Source organism: Cyphomyrmex costatus, unplaced genomic scaffold (genome assembly GCF_001594065.2).
Source record: "Cyphomyrmex costatus isolate MS0001 unplaced genomic scaffold, Ccosl1.0 scaffold211, whole genome shotgun sequence".
Classification (NCBI taxonomy): Eukaryota; Metazoa; Arthropoda; class Insecta; order Hymenoptera; family Formicidae; genus Cyphomyrmex; species Cyphomyrmex costatus.
In genome coordinates this window covers 482,145-509,864 of record NW_017276159.1, presented here as the reverse complement: position 1 = coordinate 509,864, position 27,720 = coordinate 482,145, and the positions used below count along the sequence as shown (strand labels likewise).

General features: G+C 39.1%; 1 protein-coding gene and 1 long non-coding RNA gene across 2 annotated transcripts in view; one reads left to right on the top strand and one right to left on the bottom strand.

Annotated features, from left to right (window-relative positions):
* Positions 1-26,985, top strand: part of Sema2a (Semaphorin 2a) — a 148,589-nt gene extending 121,604 nt beyond the window's left edge. The window contains exons 4-11 of the mRNA XM_018539359.1: positions 12,716-12,778; positions 16,224-16,331; positions 18,473-18,743; positions 23,553-23,783; positions 24,349-24,762; positions 24,863-25,139; positions 25,584-26,031; positions 26,846-26,985. Of these exons, the coding sequence (XP_018394861.1) occupies positions 12,716-12,778; positions 16,224-16,331; positions 18,473-18,743; positions 23,553-23,783; positions 24,349-24,762; positions 24,863-25,139; positions 25,584-26,031; positions 26,846-26,920 (1,887 nt within the window). The 3' untranslated portion in view covers positions 26,921-26,985. The remainder of the gene's footprint in view (positions 1-12,715; positions 12,779-16,223; positions 16,332-18,472; positions 18,744-23,552; positions 23,784-24,348; positions 24,763-24,862; positions 25,140-25,583; positions 26,032-26,845) is intronic.
* Positions 12,802-13,568, bottom strand: LOC108773523 (uncharacterized). Its single transcript, XR_001940693.1, has 3 exons — positions 13,289-13,568; positions 13,028-13,167; positions 12,802-12,878 (listed from the first exon to the last, which is right to left on the bottom strand). It is a non-coding gene; the product is annotated as an uncharacterized LOC108773523 (long non-coding RNA).
* Positions 26,986-27,720: the final 735 nt, after the last annotated feature.

Genomic DNA, 27,720 nt, shown 5'->3' with positions numbered 1-27,720 from the left:
GATGCGACGATTGTGGCATCGAAACTAATTTTAACGTGAATGACAATGCGGTTACTGGACACACAGGAATCGGAGACGCGAAAACGTCGAAGCACGACGTTATAGTTACTCCACGCCTCCGGGCGTCTCGCTGGGTCGCTCGTGATCATTAAATAGATACACGGAGTGAATTGATGTATACACGCAAGTTATTCGGCACGGACAAGCCGTTCTGCTCAAGTTACTTCAGAGCGTTCACCGCGGAGCGATATAGAGTTTGCACGAATGTAACTTATGTTTCGCATGCTGGGTTTCCACTGGGTAACTTGCGCGAAAATGTGTCAACGATAGCGACAAAGTTGTGTTCCACATGAGCTTCGAAGTTCGCAGAAATGATGAAGCAACGATGAAATAATTTCGGTTCCGTCAATGGTGAATAATTTATTTATTGTACGCTTACGTTGTACAGTGAAAGAATTTTATATTGGTGTTAGAACCAGTTTATTCAAATCGCCTTATTAAAATTTTATATCGAATTTGTAACATATCCGAATGTTAATTTAATATGCGGTCACAAGAATCGGAGACGAGAAAACGTCAAAGTACGGCGCCGCGGCGTTATATGATTATGTTATTTGAATATTTTGTGTTAAATTGATATTCAACATTTCTTTTTATCAAAATAGCATTTATGAGTGAGTGAATAAATAATATAAATATAATGTAAAATGTAAATTTTAAGATAAATGAATAAAAAATACGTGTTGATTTTATATACATCAAACGTTAATTTTACTGAAAAAATATGCTTCCATAGTTTGCTTACATATTGTGTTAGTATTATATTTTTTTCTAAATTTTTCACATAATATTTGTTTCCTATTATAAATATTTATCTTGTGTAAAATTAACACGAAAATTGAGTAGGCCGTCTGGGACACATGAAATGTGTTAATACAATATTTTTTTGTATATATAATCTCGTCTATTTTAAAGTTAAACAATACATCATATCGGCGTATGTGTTACAAAACGTGAAAACATATTTATCGTGCTAAGAATTTTGCTAAATTTGTTCTTTGGTAAATTTTTTACCGCTGTCTAATTCCGTTATTTCGCATCACTGCTTGGTCCATTCAGCTTGGTTACAATAAAATCACATTGCAAAGTCGGTCTGTTGCCACCATCAGAGTTCGATTCCATTGAGAATTAACGAGTATGGAATTTCGATTTTTGTAGCGATATGTGGCCGTAAAACGTTAATGCGTGGCCTGCTCGACCACAGGAACTGGTCCCCTTCTTTCATTCCTGTGTGTTAAATCCCTAGAGCATTTCGGTCTGCGGGGGATGCTGTCGTGGGGTAAACTGAAAAGCGAGATACGTGGACGCGAGGTGAAAGAAACGCAAGAAAGAATACCGCGCATAGGATGATACAATTTTGCATTTTACATATATGCATGATGATCGTCCGGCTGCTAGAAACAGGAAGGGATCGCTCGCTACGGATGCTGTGAGAGAGATATATCACCGAATGAGGTCAGATCGACTCGAAGGTGTTAGTTATATATATTATAAGTCGAGCGGGCATTTGAGAAAAGAAACCGAGAAAATGATACAGACGGAAAGTGTCAAAAACTATCTAAATATTGCACTTGTAAATGTGGCGGATATAATAAACATTATAAACAATTATTATGTATGACAGAAATAGTAATATAAAGACTCTGTAGTAATTAGTCTTATAATTAATCTTACTTGGAATTTACTGGAAGTGTGATAAAATATTTTTCCAGAGAGAGAGAGAGAGAGAGAGAGTGAGTGAGTTCATGTTTTGTTTTCCATATATTTTTATTAGTAATTTAATTTATTTACATTTCAATGAGCTGTGAAAACCATAAGAACAATAGAAAGACTCAAGTTTCTCAAAATTGAAAATGTACATTTAAAACGGTATATTTGCGGAAGCGAAAGTGAGAATAGAAATTCAGATGCATTCGAAACGCGAGTCGAAGTGGGTAGATCTCGATAACATCGCTACAACATAAACCTACCCTTCGCTCCGGAGACAATGCCCCATGCTAATCCTGCCTCTGTTACAATTTCATAAGGGGAAGAAACGTTTCGTGCGTCCGCCCTGAGGGACCACACGCGTTCCAGGCGAGTTATAGTACGTGGCTAGAATAGATGGCCGAGAAGTTTAAAGCTCGCATATCCCACAAAGGGACGGTCCTGCACGACGCCCGAAGAATACATGCGAAACGAGTTATACGTCCTCCCTCCCCTTCCATTTTAAGAACAACCGACACAACACGGGTCGACGTAATCAACGCGTATTTTTTAAGACAAAATTTATGATTTCGTGATGGTTTAAGACGAATGGACATTTAGTAGATTTATTACTTACATTAATAAATTTTATTACTCCAATATTCTGTACATAGAAAGAAGATTTTGTGTTGAAGTATTTCAAAATTTAGCTAAATACAAATATGAAAATAATTTTGTATAGAGTCGTCAAATAATTACGTAGAAATCTCAAGCATGATGAGTAATGCTGTAAAAAGTTATAACATTGTAGCAACTAGTTTTCTTGCGCACATATTACGTAATTATATGTTAATAGTCCAACAAAATTATTTTCGGATAAAAAAATCGCTAGTTTAACTCGTGATTAGTATAGAGTTTGCGTTTCAAGCCCGAAAAATTGTTCGGCATGCAGTTTAAAGGACTACATATACATACGTCATACATATACTGTAAAAAATAAAATGTTAATTTTAACTCAAAGGCGTCGAGTGGATTTTCTGAGATATGCAAAAATGTTAAAATTAACATTTTTGTGTTAATATGTTAACATTTTTGTATGTCTCAGAAAATCCACTCAACGTCTTTGAGTTAAAATTAACATTCTATTTTTTACAATGTAAATTTACACAGAATTATACAAGCATCTAAGATCCACCTAGATCGTAAAATTATTTTCTATTGAATTATTTTCAGATCTAGTATGTATCTAGCTTCTTAGATATCTCGCCAAAACTCTTCTTTCCGTGTAGATTTTGAATTACGTTGTATAAATTGCGTTTTAGTTGCGTAGTTTGCTGCACAAGTAGTTCTTCATAGCGAAAGAAAGAATAACTTTCCGAGTATAAATTCACGCCGGATGGAAATACAGCAGCGTTAACCGCTTTGCGGTTTTGAGCTATAACTAGGAAACCAGGTAATTCCGCTTCCACGGGCGTGCGCCCGTGCAAGCTTTGTATCTTTATCATCGTCTTTGAGGACGTGCATCGAACGGATAAGACTAACTTCGCTCAGGCTCATCTATTTTTTTACGCGTTACATCTACGCCGAGGCTGTCAGGTTTTGCGCACTACGGAGGAGAAAGAGGGGTTGATTTGTAACGTTACGATAAGACGGAATCGTCTGATCGATCTTGGAACGATCGGCAATACTAGCGTATTGATCGAGCCATTGCAGAAAAGGAGTCGTCCATCGTTGATGGCGTAACGAATTCCGACGTTGGATGCTTGGCCGAGACGAGCTCGGCCGCGCTGTGAATAAAGCATGTGGCAGTTCGATGGGAGAAGCAGGAAGCGATCGGAGGAAGCGCTCCACGAGTGAAGGGTGCACGAGAGAAGGATGGTAAATGGAGTGAAAGTCAAACGCGGAGCTCGCCGAGAAAATCGGAATCTATAAACCACCGCTACGTCCAATAAAGCAACGTCCAATCGGGAACGAGTGGGGATTCAACGTTTCGCCGACACGAATCGCCTATACTCGAAACGATATCTATCCGATATCTATATAGAGCTATTGCACGAAAACCGTCCGGCGTAGAAGATTGGTCTAAGATCAATGAACCAAGCGTGGGTTCATTCGAACGGTACTAAAGTATTAAGAAACCCTCCATGGGATTTATACAGCTGTAAAATCGCGAATGGGATACGACGGTCTTGATTGAAAGAATCCTGTGGAAGGGACACTTGACATTCCAATGTGCACGTGGCCGTGTACAAACCGGCAGGTGCTCGACGACGCGTTCGCGCGCTAGCAAACAATTTCGTCGACATCTAAAAAATATAAACGGCCGCCCTGTGTTGCTTCCTAAAATGATAGTATTAAATATACATTTAGCACCGGGCCACTACGTGTATACGTAACTTCCTTGCCGTGTCTTTCCCAGGAATGTCTATCCCTAACTCGTCGCGTCCTCCTTCTATCCAGCCCTCTCAACTAGGGACAGACGGGCATTTGCCCCCCTGCGAGGCGGAGTTTATTGCGACGATGAATTCGGTATAAGGCCGTAGCGAAATTTCAGTTTAACAAGCTGCCTTCATCCGCCAACAAATAGGGGGTTATACAAGCTTCGTGAGCACTGGCTTTACTGATAATCTCTTTTAAATTTTTCAATTTTTAACAAATAAAAATAATATACATCTTCCTTCGTAATGCATAGAAAAACGTGAGTCCAAGACATTTGTAAAATATAATAAAATTTTTGATATAAATCGAAAATGTATAAGATAATAGAAATTTTATTTGTAACACTATTAAGAGATCTTCACTTATTGTGTATAAAGATTTTTTTCTACACGGTATTTTTATTACTCGCCTATTCTTAATATTCTAAAGGCGTGAAGTTGTATTTCCTCGTTTAGAGCTATCTAAAGCTGATTATACGAGCGATTCTTGCGAAGTATATAAATGGTATATACACGTTGTAACGTTATCGACAAGCTGGCAAATTACATTATGCGCCGATATATTTACAGGCTATATTGAAAGTGGTGTTAAGCGCGAGTATCGTCTTCCAAGCTCCCGCTTCGCTTCGACGAGAAATTAATTACAAGGTTTTCTTGCAAGGCAACGTGTCCCCCTCCGTCGTATATTACTCGCAAACTCGCAAGCAGGTTACCGAATGGTCGCAGTTTCTTCGGTGCCTCAGATGCGCGCCTTTATAAATCAGTTTCTCCTGCAATCAAGCAGAAGTACACTCCCATAGAGGCAAAGGACAACGCGAACAGCGAGCACGAAATGAAAAATTTTCGAACTTCCGCTTCGGATCTCTTGTTTCTCGATTTTCCGACTCGTCGTCGTATACACTTCCCATTTTCTTGATTTTTCCTATTCCCTTTTTGCTCTCGCGGCACCAACTTTGCGCGTACTAGAAATGAATTTGCCCTCGGGCCAGCGGCAAAACTCCTTTCGCTTCGTAATACCTTTTCATCAGGTATGAGTTGCGATTCTTGTTTCTCGATTTTCCGACTCGTCGTCGTATACACTTCCCATTTTCTTGATTTTTCCTATTCCCTTTTTGCTCTCGCGGCACCAACTTTGCGCGTACTAGAAATGAATTTGCCCTCGGGCCAGCGGCAAAACTCCTTTCGCTTCGTAATATCTTTTCATCAGGTATGAGTTGCGAAAAACTTCTGCCGGTAATTCGTTTCTTCGTACTCATTACACTAACCTGCATAGTTTTTTTTTTCCCGTTTTTAACTTTTTGCCGAATTTTTGACGTATCAAGGAAAAGCCAAGCAGCAATGAGAATCGCTATCGCGTACGTATCCTTTCCACATTTCGATATTATGTATCTCGATTTTCCGTCTATATGGACGGAAATCAAGAGAGGCTGAAACTTTACGGAAAGGTGAAGACACGAGGTGAGACAAATGAAAGAACGAGAGACGCGAGAGAAACTACGTTCCGGGAGTGAAACGTGTCGGCGGTCTCTGTTCTTAGTCCACGTCTGAGGTGGAAAACCTTCTTCAGTCGTCGAGCAAACACCGAAATTGTAAACAGAGGATCCTCGACGGAGCTCACTACCAGACTCGTCTCAGATGGTGTTCCTCAACGACGTTGGTAATTGCAGACTACGAAACTGCCCTATTACTCGACGAAGTGACTGTCAACAGCACCTTCTCTTCGATCTTCGTCGTCACCTTCGCAGCCACCGCTGCTCTACGAAGTTTAGTCCTCGTTATCGATTCTTCTATTTAAAATTTGTTCATTATCGATCCACTCGATTATCGAATTTTTATTTAACGCAAACTTATGGTGTACAATATACTTTGGAAATTATTATTGCTTAAGATTAAAAATAACAAAAAGTGTATTTCATCAATTTTCTTTCATCTCTGTATTATGTATTTTGCTCTTATTTTATTTATAATTGGAAATTTAGAAGCTCATTTCGTTCTTAATCGCTATTAATTGTTTTGTTTCTCTTGGCGTTTCTTGCGTTCTTTCATATCGTTTGTTTTTGTCATACGAATCACAAGCTGTGCAAGAAAGGTATGATACGCATACATGGTTAACAGAAAAAACAAGTAGAACATTCGTACGAGAAAAAAGGCGGCGTTGCACGATGCAAGCGAAACTAGAGTACCTTCTCTTGCGAATTTATGGTGAAAGTGTTTAAATAGCCATACAGACCCTCCATCGTCGTCCTTGTCGCCATCGTCGCTGTCGTCGTCGCCGTCGTCGTGTAAAATGCTTCGTCCCAGACTGCCATTAAAACGCCCGTGAAAAAAAAAAGACGAACGAATACTGCGGTGCTCAAATACACTCTACGGCACAACGACGAGAATCGCGCGAACGATTCTAAATTGCTCAAAGGAGCTTTTACGTTTGGACTCGGTTCTTACGATGAATGCTCTTTTAAGCTAATGAGGACGTTACTCACGCGGTTATAAAATCGCGTACTAAAATGAGCTCTCGTGGATTGTCCGTGATATAAGCATATACACTATTCAATTCGTAATGTTAAATTGTATCCAATTTGTGTTATCTTCATTAATTTTTATAAGTTGTCACTGCGCTGCTACTCAATATGTTGGTAATTTAACAAAAACAATAAAGTTATTTGATTAAAAAAATACCTATATTAAATTTTATTCAAATTTAATTTATTATTTATTAAATGCGTTCGTTAATATTGTTATTTACGCTGAAACTAACCACAGAAAGAAATTATTTACATTTTGATACACATGAAGTTAAAAATAACAAAATATTCTTTAACTCATGGGATTGGGTTACCTCCTTTAACATCTAATTGGAAATAGGTATTAAAGTGATGAAATGTAAAAGCATCTTACTATCAACGTTACAGAGCGATTCTGAACGGTTTAACGGAGCATATTACACGCGTCTGCGCCACGATGGAAATCAGATCGATAATTTCTTATCTCCGGACGGAAGCTACGTCCTTCGCGAACTTCCTGACGTGCTGGAACTTTAGTCGTTAAGGAATTCCTTCTAGTTCATTGACTTACCGTAATTGATACGAATAACCGAAAAGCCTTCTGTTGCTCTACGGAAACCGATCGCTCAACGAAAAGCTGTCGACGCGCATTGCGAGAATCGAGAGCGAAGAGTATCATCGCGAAGGCGGATTATTTATCGCTCGATATTTGATCGATGACGACGCGACATCGGTATGCATTGGGGTTGACCCTCGAAAAACACCCTCTTTCGCAGTACAGATAGTGCCGGTGCTGTCGGCGTAAGAAGTAAATCACAAAAATGGAAATCCACGATATCGGATTGGAATCAATATTGAATGCAGATTGAATCCCAGGCTCTCTCACTCCTTTCCCTCTTCTTTCCCTCCGCGCGTCGCCAACCGTGCGAGGCCGCGGCAGGGCGAAAAGGTGCGGAGTGACGGCTTCCATTAGGAAAAAGTGACTTACGGTAGCGATCGACAACGAAAGGCACTTTTCGTCCTGCTGAAATGTCAGGTCAGTTCGCGAAAATTTTATGCGTAACGAAGGTTACCACCTGACATGACTGCGAATCGAGGATGTAGACATCATTCGGCGCTAAAGGGACAATATGATGCCAACCAATCGTACGTCATTTCTATATGAATTTATCACGAATGCATTTCACTCTTTGTACACCACTCACGTTTCGATCATACCATCGAGCTCTTCTTCGCAACCGTTCTTAAAGCGTATCGGTTGAATAAAAAGATTCGATAGGGAAAGAATAGTTTCGAAAAAGCGCAAAGATTTTTCTAAGTTATTTAAAAATACGCAAAAAAAAAAAAAATAATAAGACGTTTTAAATTTTTGCCCCTCGACGCACCGTGACAATATACGTGACGCGTGATCAGGAAAGCCTGAGGGGATACCGCCTCCTAACGGTCCAATGCCCGGCATTACTATTTGATGAGATAAAAAGCGCCGCGGTGGCCTCGACTCGTGAATTTTTAAGGGAGCCTCGTAGGTACCGTTACGTTTCTTGAGTTTCCGAGGTTAGGGGGTGTCGATACCCTGGGGATGCCACAGTAGTCTTCTATCTTTAATATTTTAGCACGGTAAATTATACGATTCCACCTCCTTGCATACGTTGATCTTCCACTTTCTCTCTTCTTCTGATGTTAGTAAGAACTTTGATCCGCGTACATGTTTTTCTATTTAGGAGGAAATATTCATGAAACATATACTTCTTTTTATTAAATATTTAAGTAGAAAGATAGCGTCTCTATAATATTACTCATTTCTAGATAAATATCGTAACGTTTCTATTAAAGTAAATTAGAAAATTAGTTTAGTGATTCACTGATATCTCGAAATGAGTCATGCTTAGGGATAATTACAGCCTTGCGTGTCTTCGCAATGCTATATTTATAATCGCTCGGCGCCAGTACCACTGGAAGCAGCAAGCTGAAAAGGAGAAAATCAACGGCGGCATCGACAAAGACTGAGGCATACGAATGGTACAGTACGTCTTCGTTTCAAGGAAGCTAATCATCTGCAAGCCGTTTCTGGCATCCTGCAGAAATGCATACGCACGCACACACAGAAATTTTCAGTGTGCACAAATTGCGACGATGATTAAGCTCGAAGCGTAATGAAGAAAGAAAAGGACGGGCAAACGAACGAACGAGAATATACGAGCAGTGACAACCTTTGGACGCTTCTCTGTCGTAACATCGTCACCTTGCCAAGAACTTAATCAATCCGGCCCGAATACTGAAAGTCTGAAGCCGTGTATTCCAGCGACTCGGCGTAAGCCTTCAACGGAGGAAGCGAATGAGAGAGGCTTCCGCGCATGAGTATAAAGAATGGAGCGTAGTCGAAATGGAACGTAAACGTGGTGTAGATGTCTTTTTCTTCAGGCAATTTCAAGACAATGTTCTTGGGATTTCTCTGTTATTTGGTTGATTGATCTATAAATTTTTCAATGAAGAATATCGAAATTCCTATAAACATGCTTCTATATTTCGACATAATAACGTGTAAAACGGATGCGTTGACGAAAGAAGGTAATGTAACATCCTGTTACGGAAATGATAGGAGAAAATCCGCGACAGTTAGATTCCCGGAGTTTAGAGTAGGACACACCGGCAGGCGAGAGGTGATGGGAGATATTTCTGTTTAATAGTCGGCGTATCACGCCGGTAATGGAAGTCGAGGCGTTTGCATGCCGGGAGGCACGCTCTGGTGCTATAAAGTTAATGGCGTCGTAGGCGGCGCGATAAAATGATGCATAGCGGTTTGGCGACAATATTATTGCCGACAGCTGCACCTACGTGTACCCCTTCTAGATCTCTAGCGCCCGAATTTAGGTATAACTCGCGAAAAAACATTTATATATGTTTTTTATTCCAACCACTCTTCGATGGTGTGTTGCCTGAACTAGAGAGAATTAAGACACAAATCGTTACGATTTTGATGAAATTATATACCTATGCCGCGTAAGAGCGGGAGCACAGAGTCTTGCATAACGCATGACACAAGAAAATGAATCAATCAAAATCCTTCATTTCCTTCCTCTTCATGAAATAAGAGACTCTGATTGGTTAATTTTCTCATGCTTTATGCATTATGCAAAGATCCGTGCTTCGGCCTTAAGATCGTTATTAACTACATACGTGACCGAACATAGTCGTGTAACAATGCCAGTTAATGGCTGCGTTCAGCAAAGAAAACTGATCATTGAACGCTCAGAGTGATTCTTTATTATAATTCACTTTTACATTTACAGTTAGATCCAGTGAAGAAGGCAAGAACCAATCATATCAAGGAATCAGCGCTTACTGATCAGCTTCCTCTGCTAAATACTGCCATTATGTTAATAGTCATCTCATCCTTTTTATGCAAACGTCACGTGTGTTTTTACATCTTAATTAAACTTATTATTATTAACAACATATATATTATTTATTGTTTTCCAATTTATTGAAAACATTACGAATAAATTGAATCTCTATACATAGAACTATAGCTCTATTGAAAATAAATTCAGAACTTTCAATATTTAATGAGTTTCCACCAAGTGAAACGCTAGCTTTACACACACTTATACATGGGGCTTCAATCATAATTTTCTTGAAAAAAAATGAATAAAAACCAAACATTAAAAACTAAATATTAAACACAATAAGTTAAGTGACTTATGACAATATTTCTCAAAAATAAGATTTTATTAATGTAACCTATTTTTTATTGCAGGTTTTCGATGAAATTTCACGTTTAAAGTTTTATAAAAAATATCGTTATTAAAAACGAAAAAATTATTTAACAATATAATCCATACAAAACAATATTTTACAATTGACATTTTTTCACTGTCGGGGTGCAAAAACATCCTAGATGACTATTCACCAGATTAATTAAAAGCGAATACGCGCAATCCACGTGTTCAAATCAAAATCCTTTACATACGCGGGATTGGCTTTAAAAGTGGCATTACACGTTGTTAACTATATTGTATTCTATGAAAGAACACGAGCCTGGGAAACTTTCTTATCTCTCAGTTTTTGCCGTAAGGTTCTCCTCCAACCGTCTTTCGCTATTTCTCGCCATCTTAGCGCTCTCATCTCCGTGTCGGGCTCACGGACGGATTGTAATGATTAGTATAACGAGGAGATCTGCAGAAGCGGGGCTTATGGGGTATAAGCGCGGATACCGGGAATTGCTCCGCTTTTAATTACCGCCGAGCCGCCGGCTATGTACACTGTCTTAATGTACTGCGGTGCTTAACGAGTAATACATCGTTATCAATGCCCACGCGGACGACGGGGAAGGCTTGTAACCGATTTTAATGGTTTTCCAAGGTGGAAATCACATTCGAGCCAATCCCGAATCTTCTCGAGCAACAGGGAGAGACGGGAGCCGGATCGAATGCGGATCGATGGAGGCTCGTCAAATCAAAGGAGAATAATACAGGCGCTAGTCAAATGCAATAAGACAATCGCGAGTAATCCGTTATCACTATGCTATTATTCCGTGTAGCGTGCATACATGCACGCTCATTGGAAAGTTCGAGTCGAAGTTACCGCAGTGATAAGCGCGCTTACTTGCACGGAGCTAGACGCGACACTGTTTGTAAGTGGATTATGCTTATAATAGGGCATTCCAAGTCCGTTCTGAATATTGCGACCCATGTATATACCATACGTCGAGGTAAATCATGTTCGTATCCACTTCAACCGCGTCGCCTGGATTCTCGCCAACGCAACGTACGTCCTATCCGACAAATTGTGCATAGGATGTGACTTGCGGAGTTCAGCGAATCGTATGTAGAAACAATATTGTATATTTATCTGCTCCGCAATGCAGGGATTTCAGTGCGTTACGATTGGCGAAGATTATTGTTGGGTGTGTTTATTCACTTAAGAATTTACAAAATTGCAAACGGACGCTACACACGACCGATACGTTCTCTCGGTTTACTATCACGATGCATCACTCGGAGAATTTCTCGAGAGTGGAGATGAATCACAGACCCTGATTGTGCTGCGTAGAAATTGCTATGATTTAACGTCCTATGTTGTCCACTCTTGTCCGTGACCATTCGTCCAACGCTCGTCGCAACGCGGAGCGATTCTTTCGGTAATTTATTGGTCGTAGATCAACGTCGGGGAACGCTGTTTTGGCTCACCCTTACGACCAGGACAATGTCGAACATCGACTCCGTTTCTGGCTGTGACATTCCCGTGGAACGGCACGCGGCGGAGATCGATCGTTAGGTCCACGTTTCGGACGATTGACCTTGCAAGCGAACCACTTCCTCTATGCCGTAATCGTATTCTATTCGACATACACATAGAGCGTATCCCGCAACAGGAAGAAATTGTTACACAGAGCGTGCATCACAGCAAGTACATATTTGCAAAACACTTTTTCTAAATATTTTCACACAAGGACATTGCACATTCCAGGATAATGTAGAGAGGTACCTTGCTATTTTACGAGATAGAATTATATCCAGAACAATCACAATGACCTATTTTAAAATAAAGAAAAGGGAAAGAAAAGGGGAAAAAAGAAAGGAAGAGTTTTGTTAGCTTTTTCCGTGTGAAAATTTTCTTTGTAAATCCTGAATATTGACCTTATTCTGATGTAGGATTTCTAGTGTCTTTCTAGCCGCGTTACGAGAGGCTGCTGCGACAGTGACGTAATACGAGGCAAAATGTGAAGTATGCACTTCTAACACTTCTTGTAAGGTCGAGCATATCGAGCGTCCGCCCGTAAGAAAGGAGCACGTACAAAGAGAAGTCCTGTAGATTTCCTTTAAAAGATGAATAATTATAAAGTCGCTTTCGAAATAGAATGCTCTTTATTCTTACCATATGAAACATTCGAATTTTTCGGACTTTCGAAGATATATTACAACAAATGTTATACCTATGCGTGCAATAAATATCTCTCAAGTTTTCCAATAAATTTTGCTTTAATTTACAAGACCATGTGATATAATTTATGTCTTTTCTTTGTTGCAGAGAGACGCTCTGAATCTGGAACCCAGCAATGTGGCAAATTGCGTATCCAAAGGCAAATCAGAGGTAGGTCTCCTTCTCACAGTTTGGTTTGCGTTCCTTTTCGCATTGCGCGTCTTTGAGAACAATTTTAATTCCGGTACCGACAAACTGGCCTGAATGCGTCCTGAAACAGAAAGGCCAAGGAATTGTGATTGCAAAAAAAGACATCGTACGTAACATCGAGGAGAAAAAAAGTCACAAACAGCCGACGTGGTGTAAAATAAAAAGAACTAGTGTCTTTGAAGGCGCGCGAAACGAAAGGTGCAAGCTTACTTTTTAATAGACACTGCGGTGTCATTCCGGATTCGAGAGAGAATGTATCTCATTTGTATCTTCGACGCAAAGGGATCTCATCGCAGTATTCTTCTTTCCGAATAATTTACATCAACTTCTACCGCACTGCGTCTTAATTTCTGAATTATACAAATACATTAAAGTTCCGTTAACTAATCTGTCTCTTTATTGCATCTATTTCAATCAAATAAATTTTAATAAATTTTAGCATATAAATATAATGTCGAAGAAGAATCTTACGTGTGATGGAGTTTCTTTTTTCTAAATTATCGTATCTGGACTGAAAATTAAAGTTAATCTGGAACTCTGATTTTTTAACGCGCATCCATTTTTATTCATATCCCGAAATCGTGGTACCACAGCGATAAAACGAGCACGATCGCGTTCTGTCCCATAGACACGCGTGCTCGCGCGCGCTTATCACAGCTTCATTCGTATGCACCGTGTACGCGTCGTCGTCGAGGTGTAAGGTCCACGCAAATATTCCCTACGTGACGACAAAGCCAATTCATTTCCCGTGCACCGATTCGCCGCGAAATACGCGCACGACGTGATCGACCGCGACGACACCGTCGTGAAGTTAGTCCCCAACATTGAAAAAAATAAAGTTTATAACGTATAACTTATTCGATTGCTCATTATTTGCTGCACATGTATGCACACTTCGAATTTTTGTTGGCACACTTTCAGTAAAAAAATTATTCAAAAAACAATTTGAGTGAGACTATAACTTCATATTAGCCCTCCAACTTCGAGCAAATTGGATTGAAGAGGTCTTAATCGGAAGATTTTTGTTTGTACATTTCAAAACAAATCAGTTTTTCGTTTGCTCATCTTTAGTTACAAAGTTATTAACAATTAAAAAATTGTAATTATATGAACTATTATAGAAATAGAGAAAATATAATATATGCAAGATGAACCTTAATTACATTAAGTATATGTGAATTTGTTTTTTTGTTTGCATGTAACGCCGAAGTTTCCAGATCGTAGTCAGACATGTATCACGTGAAGCGCCGATTGTCTATTTTGTTGTGGCACTGTGGAGCAAGAGCCCGCCCGAGTCAGTCACGGCATTGCTAAAATATGACATTATCATGCCATCAAAGTGTTTACTCGTAATTACTCAGTCAAGCCATTCAGGACAATCCATTAAATAATTTCTTACAGAATCGAGAAAGGTTGAAAACGGTAGATAAGTTCAAATCGCACCTACTATGTTCAAAATGGTATGAATCGATATGTTTTCATTTGCGCAATTCTGCTTGCAGTGTGAAGTTAGCTGTCTACTATTTATTTGTTAATAACTTTTAAGCCAAAAGTGCGTAAACGAAGAATCGACTTGTTTTGAGATATGCAATCGAAAATCTATTGATTGATGTCATTTCCATCTCGTTTCTTTAGAATTCGAACTGAAAACGTAATTTCTGTGGTGTATAGTTGGTCCCCTAACTCATTTGTTAATAACTTTTTAACTATAGGTGCGAAAAAATTGACTTGTTTTGAGATGTGCAATCGAAAATCTATCGATTAAGGGGGTAGTTGGGTATGAACGACCATTTTTTAAAGATTTTATTTAACACACAAAAAATTTATTTTTCGAAAAGTTACGAATACCATTTGAAGGAGACTTAATAAAAGATATATAAGATATTTTTTTTTTTTTTTTTTTGGCAACCCTGGTGGTGTCCTGACTGCCCGAAGTAGACCTGTCTTTTGCACGGGGGACACTTTTCCGCAGCTTCTGGTCGTCTTGAAACAAAAGTCCGGGTATTTTCTGAAAGAGTAGGTGCGTGGCTATGGTATATACTAAAAACTTTCACCCCGGTAGTAAAAAAAAAAAATGGCGGACTTTTGAATTTTTCACCTTATTTTTTCACTTTAAATTGTTTAAAAAAATATATTAAATGTCAATGAATATTTCTATCCGTAGTATATACCATAGGTAGACATGTCTAGAACAACCCCTTAAAATTTCAGCCCAATCCGTTCAGTAGTTTTTTCACAATCTTGTCCCCCATGTCAAAAAAAGTGGTTTCGAGAAAAACGCATTTAAAGTTTTTGTTGCGAGAAAGTGGGTAAAAATTGCAAAATTCGACCATCAGTCGGCAATTCCTGCTCCATACATGATGCAACCGTTACAAAGGTAAACTGCCATACAACTGAAACTGAAATGCTAAGAAACCAAATATTCATAAACGTCAGGAGGGGAAGAGAGCGCCAGCTGTTCGACCGCGCCGCAGGTATACGCCGAGCGCTCGGAGGACACCTCGCATTGTGTTGCTATTTTCGACCTTTTTTCGATCGGTTCCACGAAATTTACGTTCACTACCATATTTCTACATGTATTTGGTGCACGAAAATGATGTATTTGGAAAATTGATTTTTTTGAAAATTTCATACCCAACTACCCCCTTAATGTCATTTCAATCTCGTCTCTTTAGAATTTGAGTTGAAAACGTACTTTTTGCAGTGAAAAGTTAACCCCCTATCATTTATTTGTTAATAACTTTTTAACTATAGGTGCGAAAAAATTGACTTGTTTTGAGATGTGCAATCGAAAATCTATCGATTAATGTCATTTCAATCTCGTCTCTTTAGAATTTGAGTTAAAAACGTACTTTTTGCAGTGAAAAGTTAACCCCCTATCATTTATTTGTTAATAACTTTTTAACTATAGAGGTGTGCAAATGAAAAATCGACTTGTTTCGGAATGTGCAAACTAAAACTTATCAATTCATGCCGTTTTGAGCATAGTAGATATGATTCAAACAAACTTATCTATCGCTTTCAACCTTTTTCGATTTTTTAATTCGATTGTAATAACTTTTTAATTAAAGATGTGCAAACAAAAAATCCATTGATTAAGATCTTTTCAATCCAATTTTGAAGTTATTGGGGGCTAGTGTGAAGTTAGCCTTCCTAAAATTGTTTTTTGAACAATTTTTTTACTGAAAGTGTACAAACGAAAATTTGAAATTTTTGCATACATGTGCAAACGATGAGCAATCGCAAATAAGTCATATAAACTTTATTCTTTTTAATATTGAGTGCTTATTTCATGACGATTGCGCATGCGACGTGATGTTTCGCTTTTCTAAAGAGTTCTAAGGGAACGCAGCCGCGTATTGAATTCATCTCACTGAATTTAATTTACCCGATTTTTCTTTTTCAGCATTTCGATTGCCGAAACCATATACGAGTGATACAGCCGATGGGAGATGGCAATCGCCTTTATATGTGCGGTACGAACGCACATTCACCTAAGGATTGGGTGATTTATGTAAGTTTTCATGTTATACTTTCATTAGAGAAAATATAGAACACGTTTACGGAAAGGACAATTGTGCTGAAATGTCTAACAATTAAGCAAGATATCTATAGATTTGAAAATGATTTTGTTGATCCGTTAAAATAATTATGCAGAAACCTCAAGCAATGTTGATCAAAAAGTTATATTGATTTTGTAGCAACCAGTTTAAGCATTCTGAAATAATACATCATTTTTTGATGGTCGAACAAAGTTATTTTTTTCAGATTTGTAGTCAACTACATTTTTAGATATTTCAGCACTCTTTCTATGCGTAAATATAGATTTGAGATTATTAATTACTACATATCTTATATAAAATATAATCTTTAAGTAAACAGGTGAAGTATCTAACTTAAGATTAAAATAGTCCATCGATGTCTTTAAATATCGTCGATCACTCTGGACGTCATTAAACTTCTCAGTCATAATACAACATGTACAATTATTTTTATTTTCTCAATAGTAGGATGTTAAAATAAATCCTACAATTTCTCACATCATTCAATTCTCTTTTCCTTTTATACGTTACAAATGCAATGTATACTAAATAAATTCGTTAAATTTGATTTTGTAATACGCGACAGTTTGTGATTGGATTGTGAAATTGTTAAAAACGACAATTGGTCTGGCAAAGAGCTGAAAAAACTATATATATACGTTTAAACGTTTGCTGTCATTTGTTTATTGAAAATTGAAAATGCGAAACGATGTTAAATACATCCGCAACTTCCCTTGAAATGTATTACGGATTCAGCGTGATATGTGCAACGCACACCGATTTGTGCTGCTTTACGCTTAATTTAATTAATTAATAACAGAACGCGAGGAGGCATCTGAAAATAATATCGTTAATTAATTTTCGCGTTACGAATAAATTTCACCGCCACTCACGCATTCCTCGGTACATTTTAATTTAATTCCCGTCGAAATATTTAAAGCCATATAATGAATAATGCTGTTATTAATGGAAATTTACATGCATTATCGCAATAGTATAAATCCGCATGATGTGATTTGCAAAGTTGTGTAAAGTGCATCAAAGCGTCCAGGCAGATGAATGAATCTCGCGCTTAAGTATCCGTATAACAACACGACAAAAGATACAACAGTTTCGCTTTGCTAAACATTATGAGTCCCGGGTGTGCCGTAACATCTCACGTAATAATAACATCCAGCCGCTTACCCAAGCTACTACTGGAAATTGTAGCTACTAAATAATGAAATTACATCAAGCTATTTGGGGTATTAAATTTTATAAACAAATCGATGTATATATATATATACTTTCTAAAAGTAAATCAGTATATTATATAACTGTATATAAATATTAGCGAATATTTACTGTTTTTTAGTAATAATACACTGATTCATTTTGAGAAATTATGATTCATAACCTCAAAATCATAATCTCTAAAAGTGAATCAGTATATTGAAAAAACAGTAATGACTATTCACTAATGACTACATCAGTTATAAATGTAGCACTGAAGTCAGTGATAATACACTGATTCACTTTTAGAGAGTACATATATATAAATATTAAAAATTTATTATACAACGTGCTTCAAAATTATTTTTCTTTCATTATTTTTTCTACGAATTTATTAATCAGCTCAAAATTGATATTTTGTGAAATTGAACCTTTAAGTGAATAGATGAGATAGCCACACACAACACAGATATAATTTTCTTTAAAATTTCTTTCTTGAAAAGGAAAATAAAAAATATAGTCCAGTGCCTAAAAGTCTTAAAATCTTTATTATTTTTATATTTCTTTATCTTCTAAAGATGTAACTAATATAAATTTAACAGTAAAAATAATAGTAATATATTAAAAATAATAGTAAAAATAAAAAATTAATAAAGAAACAATTACAAAATAAAAAATTTTTAGGACTATTATGAGCATTCTATATCTATCAATTTGTATTTTAAACTATAACTTTAAATCACTTGTACTTATTTAAAGGTTAATCAAACTGATGTATAATTTTATTATTACCTTCTGTAAAGAGAATATCTGTGCCTTTTAACTCACCCTTTTTGTTTCTATAACATCTTATATTATCTGTGCCTATCTGACCACGTCCTCCAAATGATGTTCTTTCCAGAGCAATTTGACTCACTTACCGCGCCACGAGTTTGTCCCGGGAGTGGGAATGGGCATCGCGAAGTGCCCTTATGACCCTGCGGACAATTCGACGGCGGTTTGGGTCGAGAAGGGCAATCCCGGAGACCTGCCAGCTCTTTATTCCGGCACGAACGCCGAGTTTACCAAAGCCGATACCGTAATCTTCCGCACGGATCTCTACAATCTGACTACCGGTCGTAAGACGTACAGCTTCAAGAGGACACTCAAGTACGACTCCAAGTGGCTCGACAGTGAGTACTCTTTTCACAAACGATATCATTAGCCAAAAACTTATAATATTAGGTTGATGCAAAAATAATGCCGGTTTTTACTATTTTAAAGTTTGAGGGCTTTTATTCTACAATAAGGATATATGTTCGATCGTGTTCATGTTGTATCATTTTCAAGCGCAGATTTCGCTTCGTTAATTATACTAGTATAATTATGTTTTCAATGTTAATATTGTGATCAATTAATTTTCATTATTATTAAATATGAAAAAGAAACAATTCCGAATATTTTGAATACAAATTCAAACTAGGTTTCAAAATAGTAGGAATAAGTCGAAGAATTATTGAAACATTCGATTAAGAAACTACAAACGTAGGATAATAATGGTTCCAAAAATTTTGTAACGGAGATGACAGTCTTGAAAATGAAAAGGATTGGGGATGATTGCCAGTCATTGACAACAACTTTGAAGACAATTATTGAAGCCGATCTATTAAAAACTACTTAAGAGATTGCACTGGAATTAATCAATTAACAGTTTTTGATCAATCAATAGTTGTTTATTTTAATCAGAAAAGTAAAAAGCCACCGACATATTTTTATATCAATCTAATAATTAGACTTAATAGAAAATCTAAATTCTTTTATTGAATCGAAGATGATGTTCAATGACTTTACAATATTCGTGTTTGAATTCTCGATGTGATAGTACCTTTTGGACGCGTATTTTCTATAATTACGTCTCCCCTACGTATCTAAAGATATTGATCGGTGCGTCCATTATTATCAACCGTACTTGGATCTCCGCACTTCATAGAGAAACCTTTACTTGGAGATAATTACGGCGTGTCGAGGCAACAATGAAATTTCCATTAGGCTTAGAGCGCATAGTATTAACAGAAAGAGGGGACATCCTTGATCGGCTAAAAAGCGAAACAGGTCTTCCTGAAGAAACCATGCAGGAAGGGTGTGCTGCTTAGGAAATAGACAGGGAGCTTTGAAGTAGGGCCCCGTCAACCGGGAACACGCTTCGGGTTCAAATGGATGCGAATAAACTGCCCCGCCTATTTTCCAAGGGTACTACTGCCTTCCTCGCCGACGACGAGGAGGTTCTCGCACAGAAAAGCAAGGGAACGACGGCGGGGATGGGTTAGAAGTGGAATTATAAGAGTTTGGAGGGCGATGTCGGCGCTAGGTTCGCTATCGGACCGGTTAGAGAGGGTGCCGGATTTTTCTCTCTTTCTCTACAAACGGGGTAATAAAATAACACCCCGGCGCGATCTTCCTCGTCCTAAACGCTGCGTTCTCGACGAAAGTATTCTCTCCTTTTTCGAGAAAAAGGAGAGAAAGCGAGCCGACTGAAGAAGTTAAAGTTTTCCCGTCCGTCCGCCGGAAACCGCTCTCCCCCGCTTTACCTCGTCTCAGTCCCGCGTAGTTCAGAAGCCCAAGCTTTAATCAGTTTTACCGGCTCTCTGATTCGTCGGCCGGGATTATTGCGATCCTCTCGATTTTTCGTTATCGGAGCGCGGAACGTGAGAGGCGCGGCAAAAGCGGCCCGGCAAGGAAATTGGAAAATGTAGATTAGGACGTGCGTCGAATATAGACACACAATCCGACATGGAATTTAATAGCGTAACTCGCGGGAGGTAGGGGTGCAGAGCGCGCTGATTTGCGATGATCAAGTGTAAATAGAATCCGATTCGTTAGGTTCGTCGGTCGTGACGGGACACGAGGAATACGTTGAAATTTTAGTTATACGAAATTTAGTTATACTAGCGTTTAATATCGAAATTCTGCTATATTCTTTGACTGTCTACATTTTAAAATGATTGTCAAGAAAGTCTTGTTCCACAAATAGTTTACATTTCCCATTGCATTTTATTGGTTCGTTACTTCATCAAGCTAAATACAAACGAAATATTTATGTAAATTTTTGTTAAATAAATATTTTTTTATTTATTAATTGTTATAATAAAAATTACTTTTTTTCGGTCACACAAACAGGAAAATAAGTTGTCCGAAAATAATTAATTTTAACTTAGCGTCATTGACACAATCCTTTCGCGGCGAGCGTTCATGCACGACATACCGGTCCGGAATAATGGCGCAAGACGGTTAGACGGCTGCTTTGTATTTCTCGAGGGGGCTGCTTCCGCCTTTCCTCACTCTGTCGAAGCGTGCCGCCACTCGAGCCCGCTCCTTCAACCGTCGTCGTCGGGAAGGAAGGTCGCGGTATCGAAGCGGCAAAAGCCGGAGGGAACGGTTGGACGACTTTGTCCCACTTTGTATCCTTCGTGCCCTCCCGCGGGACGCATGATTAGCTATTTGTTTCGTCGTTTAATTTCGAGCTAGCAGCCCTTTCGCTACTGTCTCTCTCCCTCCCCCCCCTCTCTCTTTTCCTTATCTCTCTTTCGTCTCTGCCTGTTCCTCCCCCTCCCAAGCTGCCAGGAGCCACCTCCGTTTAGACCCTACAAGCAAGACTACTGAGCGCCACCATCAAGGACCATTCTCCGCATCGAGTTTGTCTATTAACAGAGGCGTTGATTAAAAGCAGGCGAGAGTCCCGGAAGAGACGGATGGGCTCCACGCGCGGTCTTCGTATAATCTTCGTGACTCTCCGACCCTTCTTCCTCGTCGACCTCCTTCTTCGCTCATAGCCTCTCCTTCTCTCTTCTTCGGTTTACTCGGCGGCAAGGCAAGACGCAATGAAGACTGATGCGGTTCGTGGTGCGAGGTCATGATAAGGAAAACCTGCTCCGGGAGGGTAAATCGCAGACGGAAAGGGAGACGAAGAAAAATAGGGAGTAAAACGCAATGGACTTAACAAGCTTTGAATAACTAGCTGACGAGCGTCTACTTTCATGGATCGTTGCGCGTGTGGAATTTCGCTCGAACATTAACCATCTTCCTTTCGAATATCCGCTGCATTTAAAATGTGAAAATCTCTTTTCGTCGCGATGTAACGAGACGCTCTTCTTCTTGAAGTGTAATGGCAATAGCGAGCACTTTCAATGTTCGAACTCCATCGTACGTTGCTCGTCAACAACATCGAGGTGGGCCAATCAAAAGTCATCTTACTATGAGATGCTTCCACGTCTTCTCTTCGTAAATTATTTCTCTCCTTCTCGCTCGTCCCCGTCTATCTACATGGGCTTGTACCGCCCCAATATATCAAACTTCCGCCGTTGAAGCGTCAGACAATCGATTTAATCGCTGAACCGTGAGAGAGATTGCGGCGGCCTCCAGCCGAGCGCCGCCGCATAATATAAAATCGACGAGAGAGGGCCCGGCCCGACTCCGGCGACGTTGACGCGATTCGAACGTGGAAAAATTCGATTTTCTTCGCCATTTTCTCGCGTCACCCAACTCCAACTTCATCGTTGTACGGGATAAATCAGTTTCCTCGGTACAACAAGCAATTACATCAAGATTAAACCGCAACGTTTGCATCGAGTTGCGAACAACGCAAATATTTGCGCGATTTATGCCGTGTGACGCATATCGGACCTGAATCTAGTGTTTAGCCAGACCACACGAAAATCGTTGATCGAAAATCGGCCAAACAAATTAAAGTTTATACTATTTATATTATAATAATTATCTCCAACTGTGATGAAGCAGAGTTATATATGATAATTATGTATAATATTTCTCAACCGATGTCTTGTGAAACCGTTCCCTAGTTATGGGCTCACTAAACCGGGTTGAGAAATTCATTGTTAGATATCAAGGAAATAATAGTAATTCAATTCCTTGAGTTTAATAATATCTTGTTATTTTTAACTTCTATGTATATTAAATCAATTCATTTCTGTAGCTGAATTTCTTAGCTTGAAAGTAAACATCCTATATTACGTATAGCACTTACTAAATAATAAGTCAAATGTAATTTAAATTTAATAAATTTCTTGATTTTTATCTGATTCCATTGTTTTAGTTAAATTAACACTATATTGAGGAACAGTGACGACTTTTGGACATTAGAAATAATTTTAGAAATTATTAAAATTCGAATTAGAGGTATAATTTTTTGCAGTATGAATTTAACAGTGTTGTTTCGGACTCTTTTTTCGCGCAACTTATCCAAGGACAACAATGAATTCTTATAATTCAACTACGCGAAATTCAATATAGCCAATTCATTGGTGCTTCTTACGCTGGATGTTGATAAATTGCGATTTAATTTCAGTTATGTGTTTGACGAGACGAACTTTAAGAAATTTATTATGAATGAATTTAACAAATAACGAGATTGCAAAATTTTTTCACTGAACTCAGTCTATTTTTCATGAAACGTTTTCAAGGGACGCAATTAAAGTGCATTATTTCTAACATAGTTCAACTATATAATTCCGTTTTTTGCTCTCCCTTCCTCTGACTTGTTTTTGAAACAGGCACAAAATACTATCGTTGCCTATGAACTGCCTGCGGTTAAATGGAATTCGGAGGAGATTATTGTCCGCGTTTGAACGGAGCTGGAACAGTCCCGGCGATGAAAGTTTTTACGCATAGAACGAGCAAGGACATCTTCTCGTACCACCCGCGGCGAATACTCGATTCGCGATTATTATTGTGCGCGCTTATTGCCGAGTATCTACGCGAACTATCTGCTCTAGATGCAGTTATTTTACTGTAGAATGAGGTAGACGGCTAGATTACGAACCGTATAAACTCGCCCGAATATTCCGGTTGAACAGTTTTGCAACTGCGAAATATCGTCTCGGCGAGGAAACGTACATAGAATTGCGAATTGAGAAACAGATTTCAAAGCGCTCGAAAATATCAGAGAGTTAATGATGAGATAATATCATGCCTCTTTATCTTTGTAGAACCGAACTTCGTGGGTTCGTTCGACATCGGCAGCCACGTGTTCTTCTTTTTCCGCGAGACCGCGGTCGAATACATAAACTGTGGTAAAAGTGTGTATTCCCGCGTGGCGAGAGTTTGCAAGAGGGACACTGGCGGTAAAAATATACTCTCGCAGAATTGGGCCACATACCTCAAGGCCAGATTGAATTGCTCGATACCCGGCGAGTTCCCGTTTTATTTCAACGAAATACGTGAGTATCGGCATACATGCTGTATAACATGATATATATTTTTGCTGCATGACATATTTTTATGGTATAAATTACACTTTTCTTTCTATTTTTTACCACATTTAGAATTTAATACTTTTAACTCTTCGCCGGCAACATTAATTTTAATCTTCTGTCAGCGGTACACAATAGGGGGTTTTTCAAAAACAGACTAAAAAAAATTTTTTTATTGTTCTGTGTTATTTAAAAATATGAAAAAATTTTCTAATATATTAGAAGTCGGATTATATTTTATTTATTTTTTATAGATTTAAAATTTGTCCACCAAAATTCACAATCAAAATATTGATGGTGTTTTTAAAAGTCCCAATTCTTTCCCCGACAGAGGATTAAAGATATTTATAATTATTTTTCTCTAATATAAAAAAAATGTTACGATAAAAAGTCTCTAATCAAAATGGTATCTGTTGTTACAAAATATTTATTTTTAACGGGGAAAAAATTATCTTGTTATTACGTTCATATTCTGACTCACATATATTCTGGCGACATGTAATTACATTATTGCATCCTTGCTATTACTCAGAGAGCATTTACAAGGTGCCGGGTGACGATACGCATTTCTATGGTACCTTTACTACATCGACGAACGGGTTAATGGGTTCCGCGATATGTTCCTTCCACATTGACGCCATCCAAGAGGCTTTCCGCGGAAAATTCAAAGAGCAAGCAACTAGCAGTAGCGCGTGGCTACCAGTCTTGTCCAACAAGGTTCCGGAGCCGCGCCCGGGCCAATGCGTCAACGACACAGAGACATTGCCGGACACCGTCCTGAATTTCATAAGATCCCATCCACTGATGGACTCCGCGATTTCGCACGAGAACGAGAAACCGGTCTTCTACAAGCGGGACGTCATGCTCACGCGACTGGTTGTCGATAAGCTGCGCATCGACTTCGTGGGCATCGATTTGGATTATACTGTCTACTACGCCGGCTCTAGTAAGCAAACTATCGAATATCTGTCGAGACGAATATAAACGCGATCTGATAACTTACTGTTCCTCCGATAAAAATGCGTGCCTCTTATCGCGTGTTATAGGTGATGGCCGCGTTCACAAGGTTGTACAGTGGATCGACAGTAATGGCGAATCCCAGTCGATCTTGCTGGATGTTTTCGATGTCACGCCTGGCGAGCCGATACAGGCGATGGAGATCTCGAAGGAACATAAGGCTCTCTACGTGGCGTCGGATCATCGGATAAAACAGATCGATCTAGTAATGTGCACTCGACGATACGACAACTGCCTGCGATGCGTCCACGATCCTTACTGTGGATGGGATAAAGATTCAAACACATGTAAACCTTACGAACCAGGGTAAGTGTTCATCGCATTCTTCACAAACGTGATCGTGAAATAAATTGCGAATACGCACGTGAGGTGTAATTTACTATATAATCTTTAATTTTACGCAAGATGCACACGTATTGTAAAAAACAAAGAATGAAACACATTCAATTTTCGTCATAATTTACTCGCTTGATTACAGCACAGATTTCGGAGCAGAAATATTCGCGCCGATTTTACGCATCGTATATTTCAGTTACCGCAGATTCATTTCCGTCCAGTGAAACGAAATACTTTTACAAAAAAAAAAAAAATAAAATAAAATAAAAGAAAAAAGAAAATTGCAGCTGACGAATCAAAATTCAATTTCGAAATATTTCGGAATAAAATCAACGGCAAAACGTGAATGTTCGAGATTACGTGTTCGCGACAGAATTATTGTGTGTATAATCGTGACTTCTGATTAATTTTTAGTCTTCTCCAAGACGTGTCGAACACCACGGCAGACGTTTGCGACAGCAGCGTCGGCAAACGGAAACTGGTTGTCACGTGGGGCCAATCGGTGCATCTGGGTTGCTTCGTGAAGATGCCGGAAGTCCTGGCGAACCAGGAGGTGCGGTGGTACCATTACAGTAAGGAGAAGGGAAGATATCAAATCGCGTACAAATACGGCGCCGGCGGCGACAAATTCATCGAGACCTCGGAGAAGGGTCTGGTAATCGTCGGCGTGAACGAGCAGGACGCCGGCAGATACGACTGTTGGCTCGGTGGTGCTCTCTTGTGTTCGTACAACATCACTGTGGACGCGCACAGATGTTCGGCGCCTGCCAAATCCAACGACTACCAGAAGATTTATTCCGACTGGTGTCACGAGTTCGAGAAGTACAAGTCGGCGATGAAGAGCTGGGAAAGAAAGCAAGCGGTAAGTCGATTCATCTTACTCCTCCTCCTCGGATCAGTCGATATAACGTCGATAGATATTTCTTCGAATGCCGGGAGCGAAATGACGTTGTCGTATATCTCAGATATTCATATCACCGTCCGTCGTACATAGGATCGTCATAAACCGTAATCGAGCCGTTCAAAATTTGCATTGCAAAACGATGTACAATTCAGCAGATTCTACGGTATATTCAGTTATCTTTATATGCATCGGAACGGATGGACGGAAATTAAATATTTATCATGAAATTGCTCGATGTGAGGTAAAGCTTATTGTGGGAAAATACACCTACGGGCGTATAGCTGTAAATCGATAATGTGTATCGATAAATATAATTGCATTTGATAACGGCAAATGAGAATTACTCTGTGATTGTTCAAAATCGTTCGTGATCTTTTATGTATTACGCAACGACAACTCTTAACGCGTATCAAAATCAATACAATTTGCACGACAGAAATATTAATGTAGTTAGCCGATTTTACGCGTTTACTCTATATAAATATTTACGCTCGTATTAAGGCAATCGTTAATATTTTATTATATCGTATATCATGACGGATGAGTTCGTAATAATCTCTTATAATTTACATGAATACGTTACAGTAAAATCATTTATGATCGATTGTGAAATTTATTTATATTTGGATACGCGAATGGATTTCACGCAGCAGCGATCATCTAGTTTCGAACACACAGTGCACGATGCAACAATGTTGTTTAATACAATACATTCGGGAATTGAGATGCAACTCTGTTTACAGCATAGACGCGCGTGCTTTCTCTGTTACAGCAATGCGCCTCGAGGCAGAACGACAGCAATCAGAATTTACACACGAACGAGGTGTACGGCACGCCCCTCGTCTGATGGAGCCGATCATTGGGTCCCTCGTCGAATCGAGATTACGATGACACGATGATACGCATAAGCGTTCCGCCAAGAAATCGCGGCTGGACCACGACCGGTTGGATTGGCCTGGCCTTCTTATTGGCCGGTCACGCCACCGCGCTTGGCCCGCTGGTCACTCGAGGACTCTTAAGTGACTGAAGTCGGTTTGCGATTCACGAACCAGTGAACTGAATACCTAAAAGGTGTAAAGAACGTATGATCGATTGTGTATACTTGTTATCCACGTGCCACGGTGTCCGAGAGCTTCTCGTCGGCACTGCCGATCGTGAGTGACCATCAAGTTTATTGGTGGTCGGTGACCCGCGAGAGTATTCCAGTTCCGTTGTCGTCGCGCATCCGACTTTCCATTACGTATATATACATATGTCAAACATACATATATGCGCATATATATATATATATATATATGTATGTATATGTATATGTATGTATGTATATATATATATATATATATATATATATATCGTATTTGTCTCGCTGTAAATAGACGTGTCGCGTGCGATCCGGAAAAGTGAGACCGGACGCTGGATACCGCGAAAGGAGCGCGGGGACAGCAGGACGATCGTCAGCTCGTAAATTTCGATACAGATGCACAATCGCGCGGGGTGATGTTCCTCGGGGTGAATGAACGATACCTCTTGTGCCGAAGAATCATGGATAAAGTCCTGATTTCTCTCACATCTGGACTGGTCGATGCTGCATGGAGAAATGCGCAGTTTCCTTCCTTGAACTTTGAATTAATTTTGCGAGATGGAGAG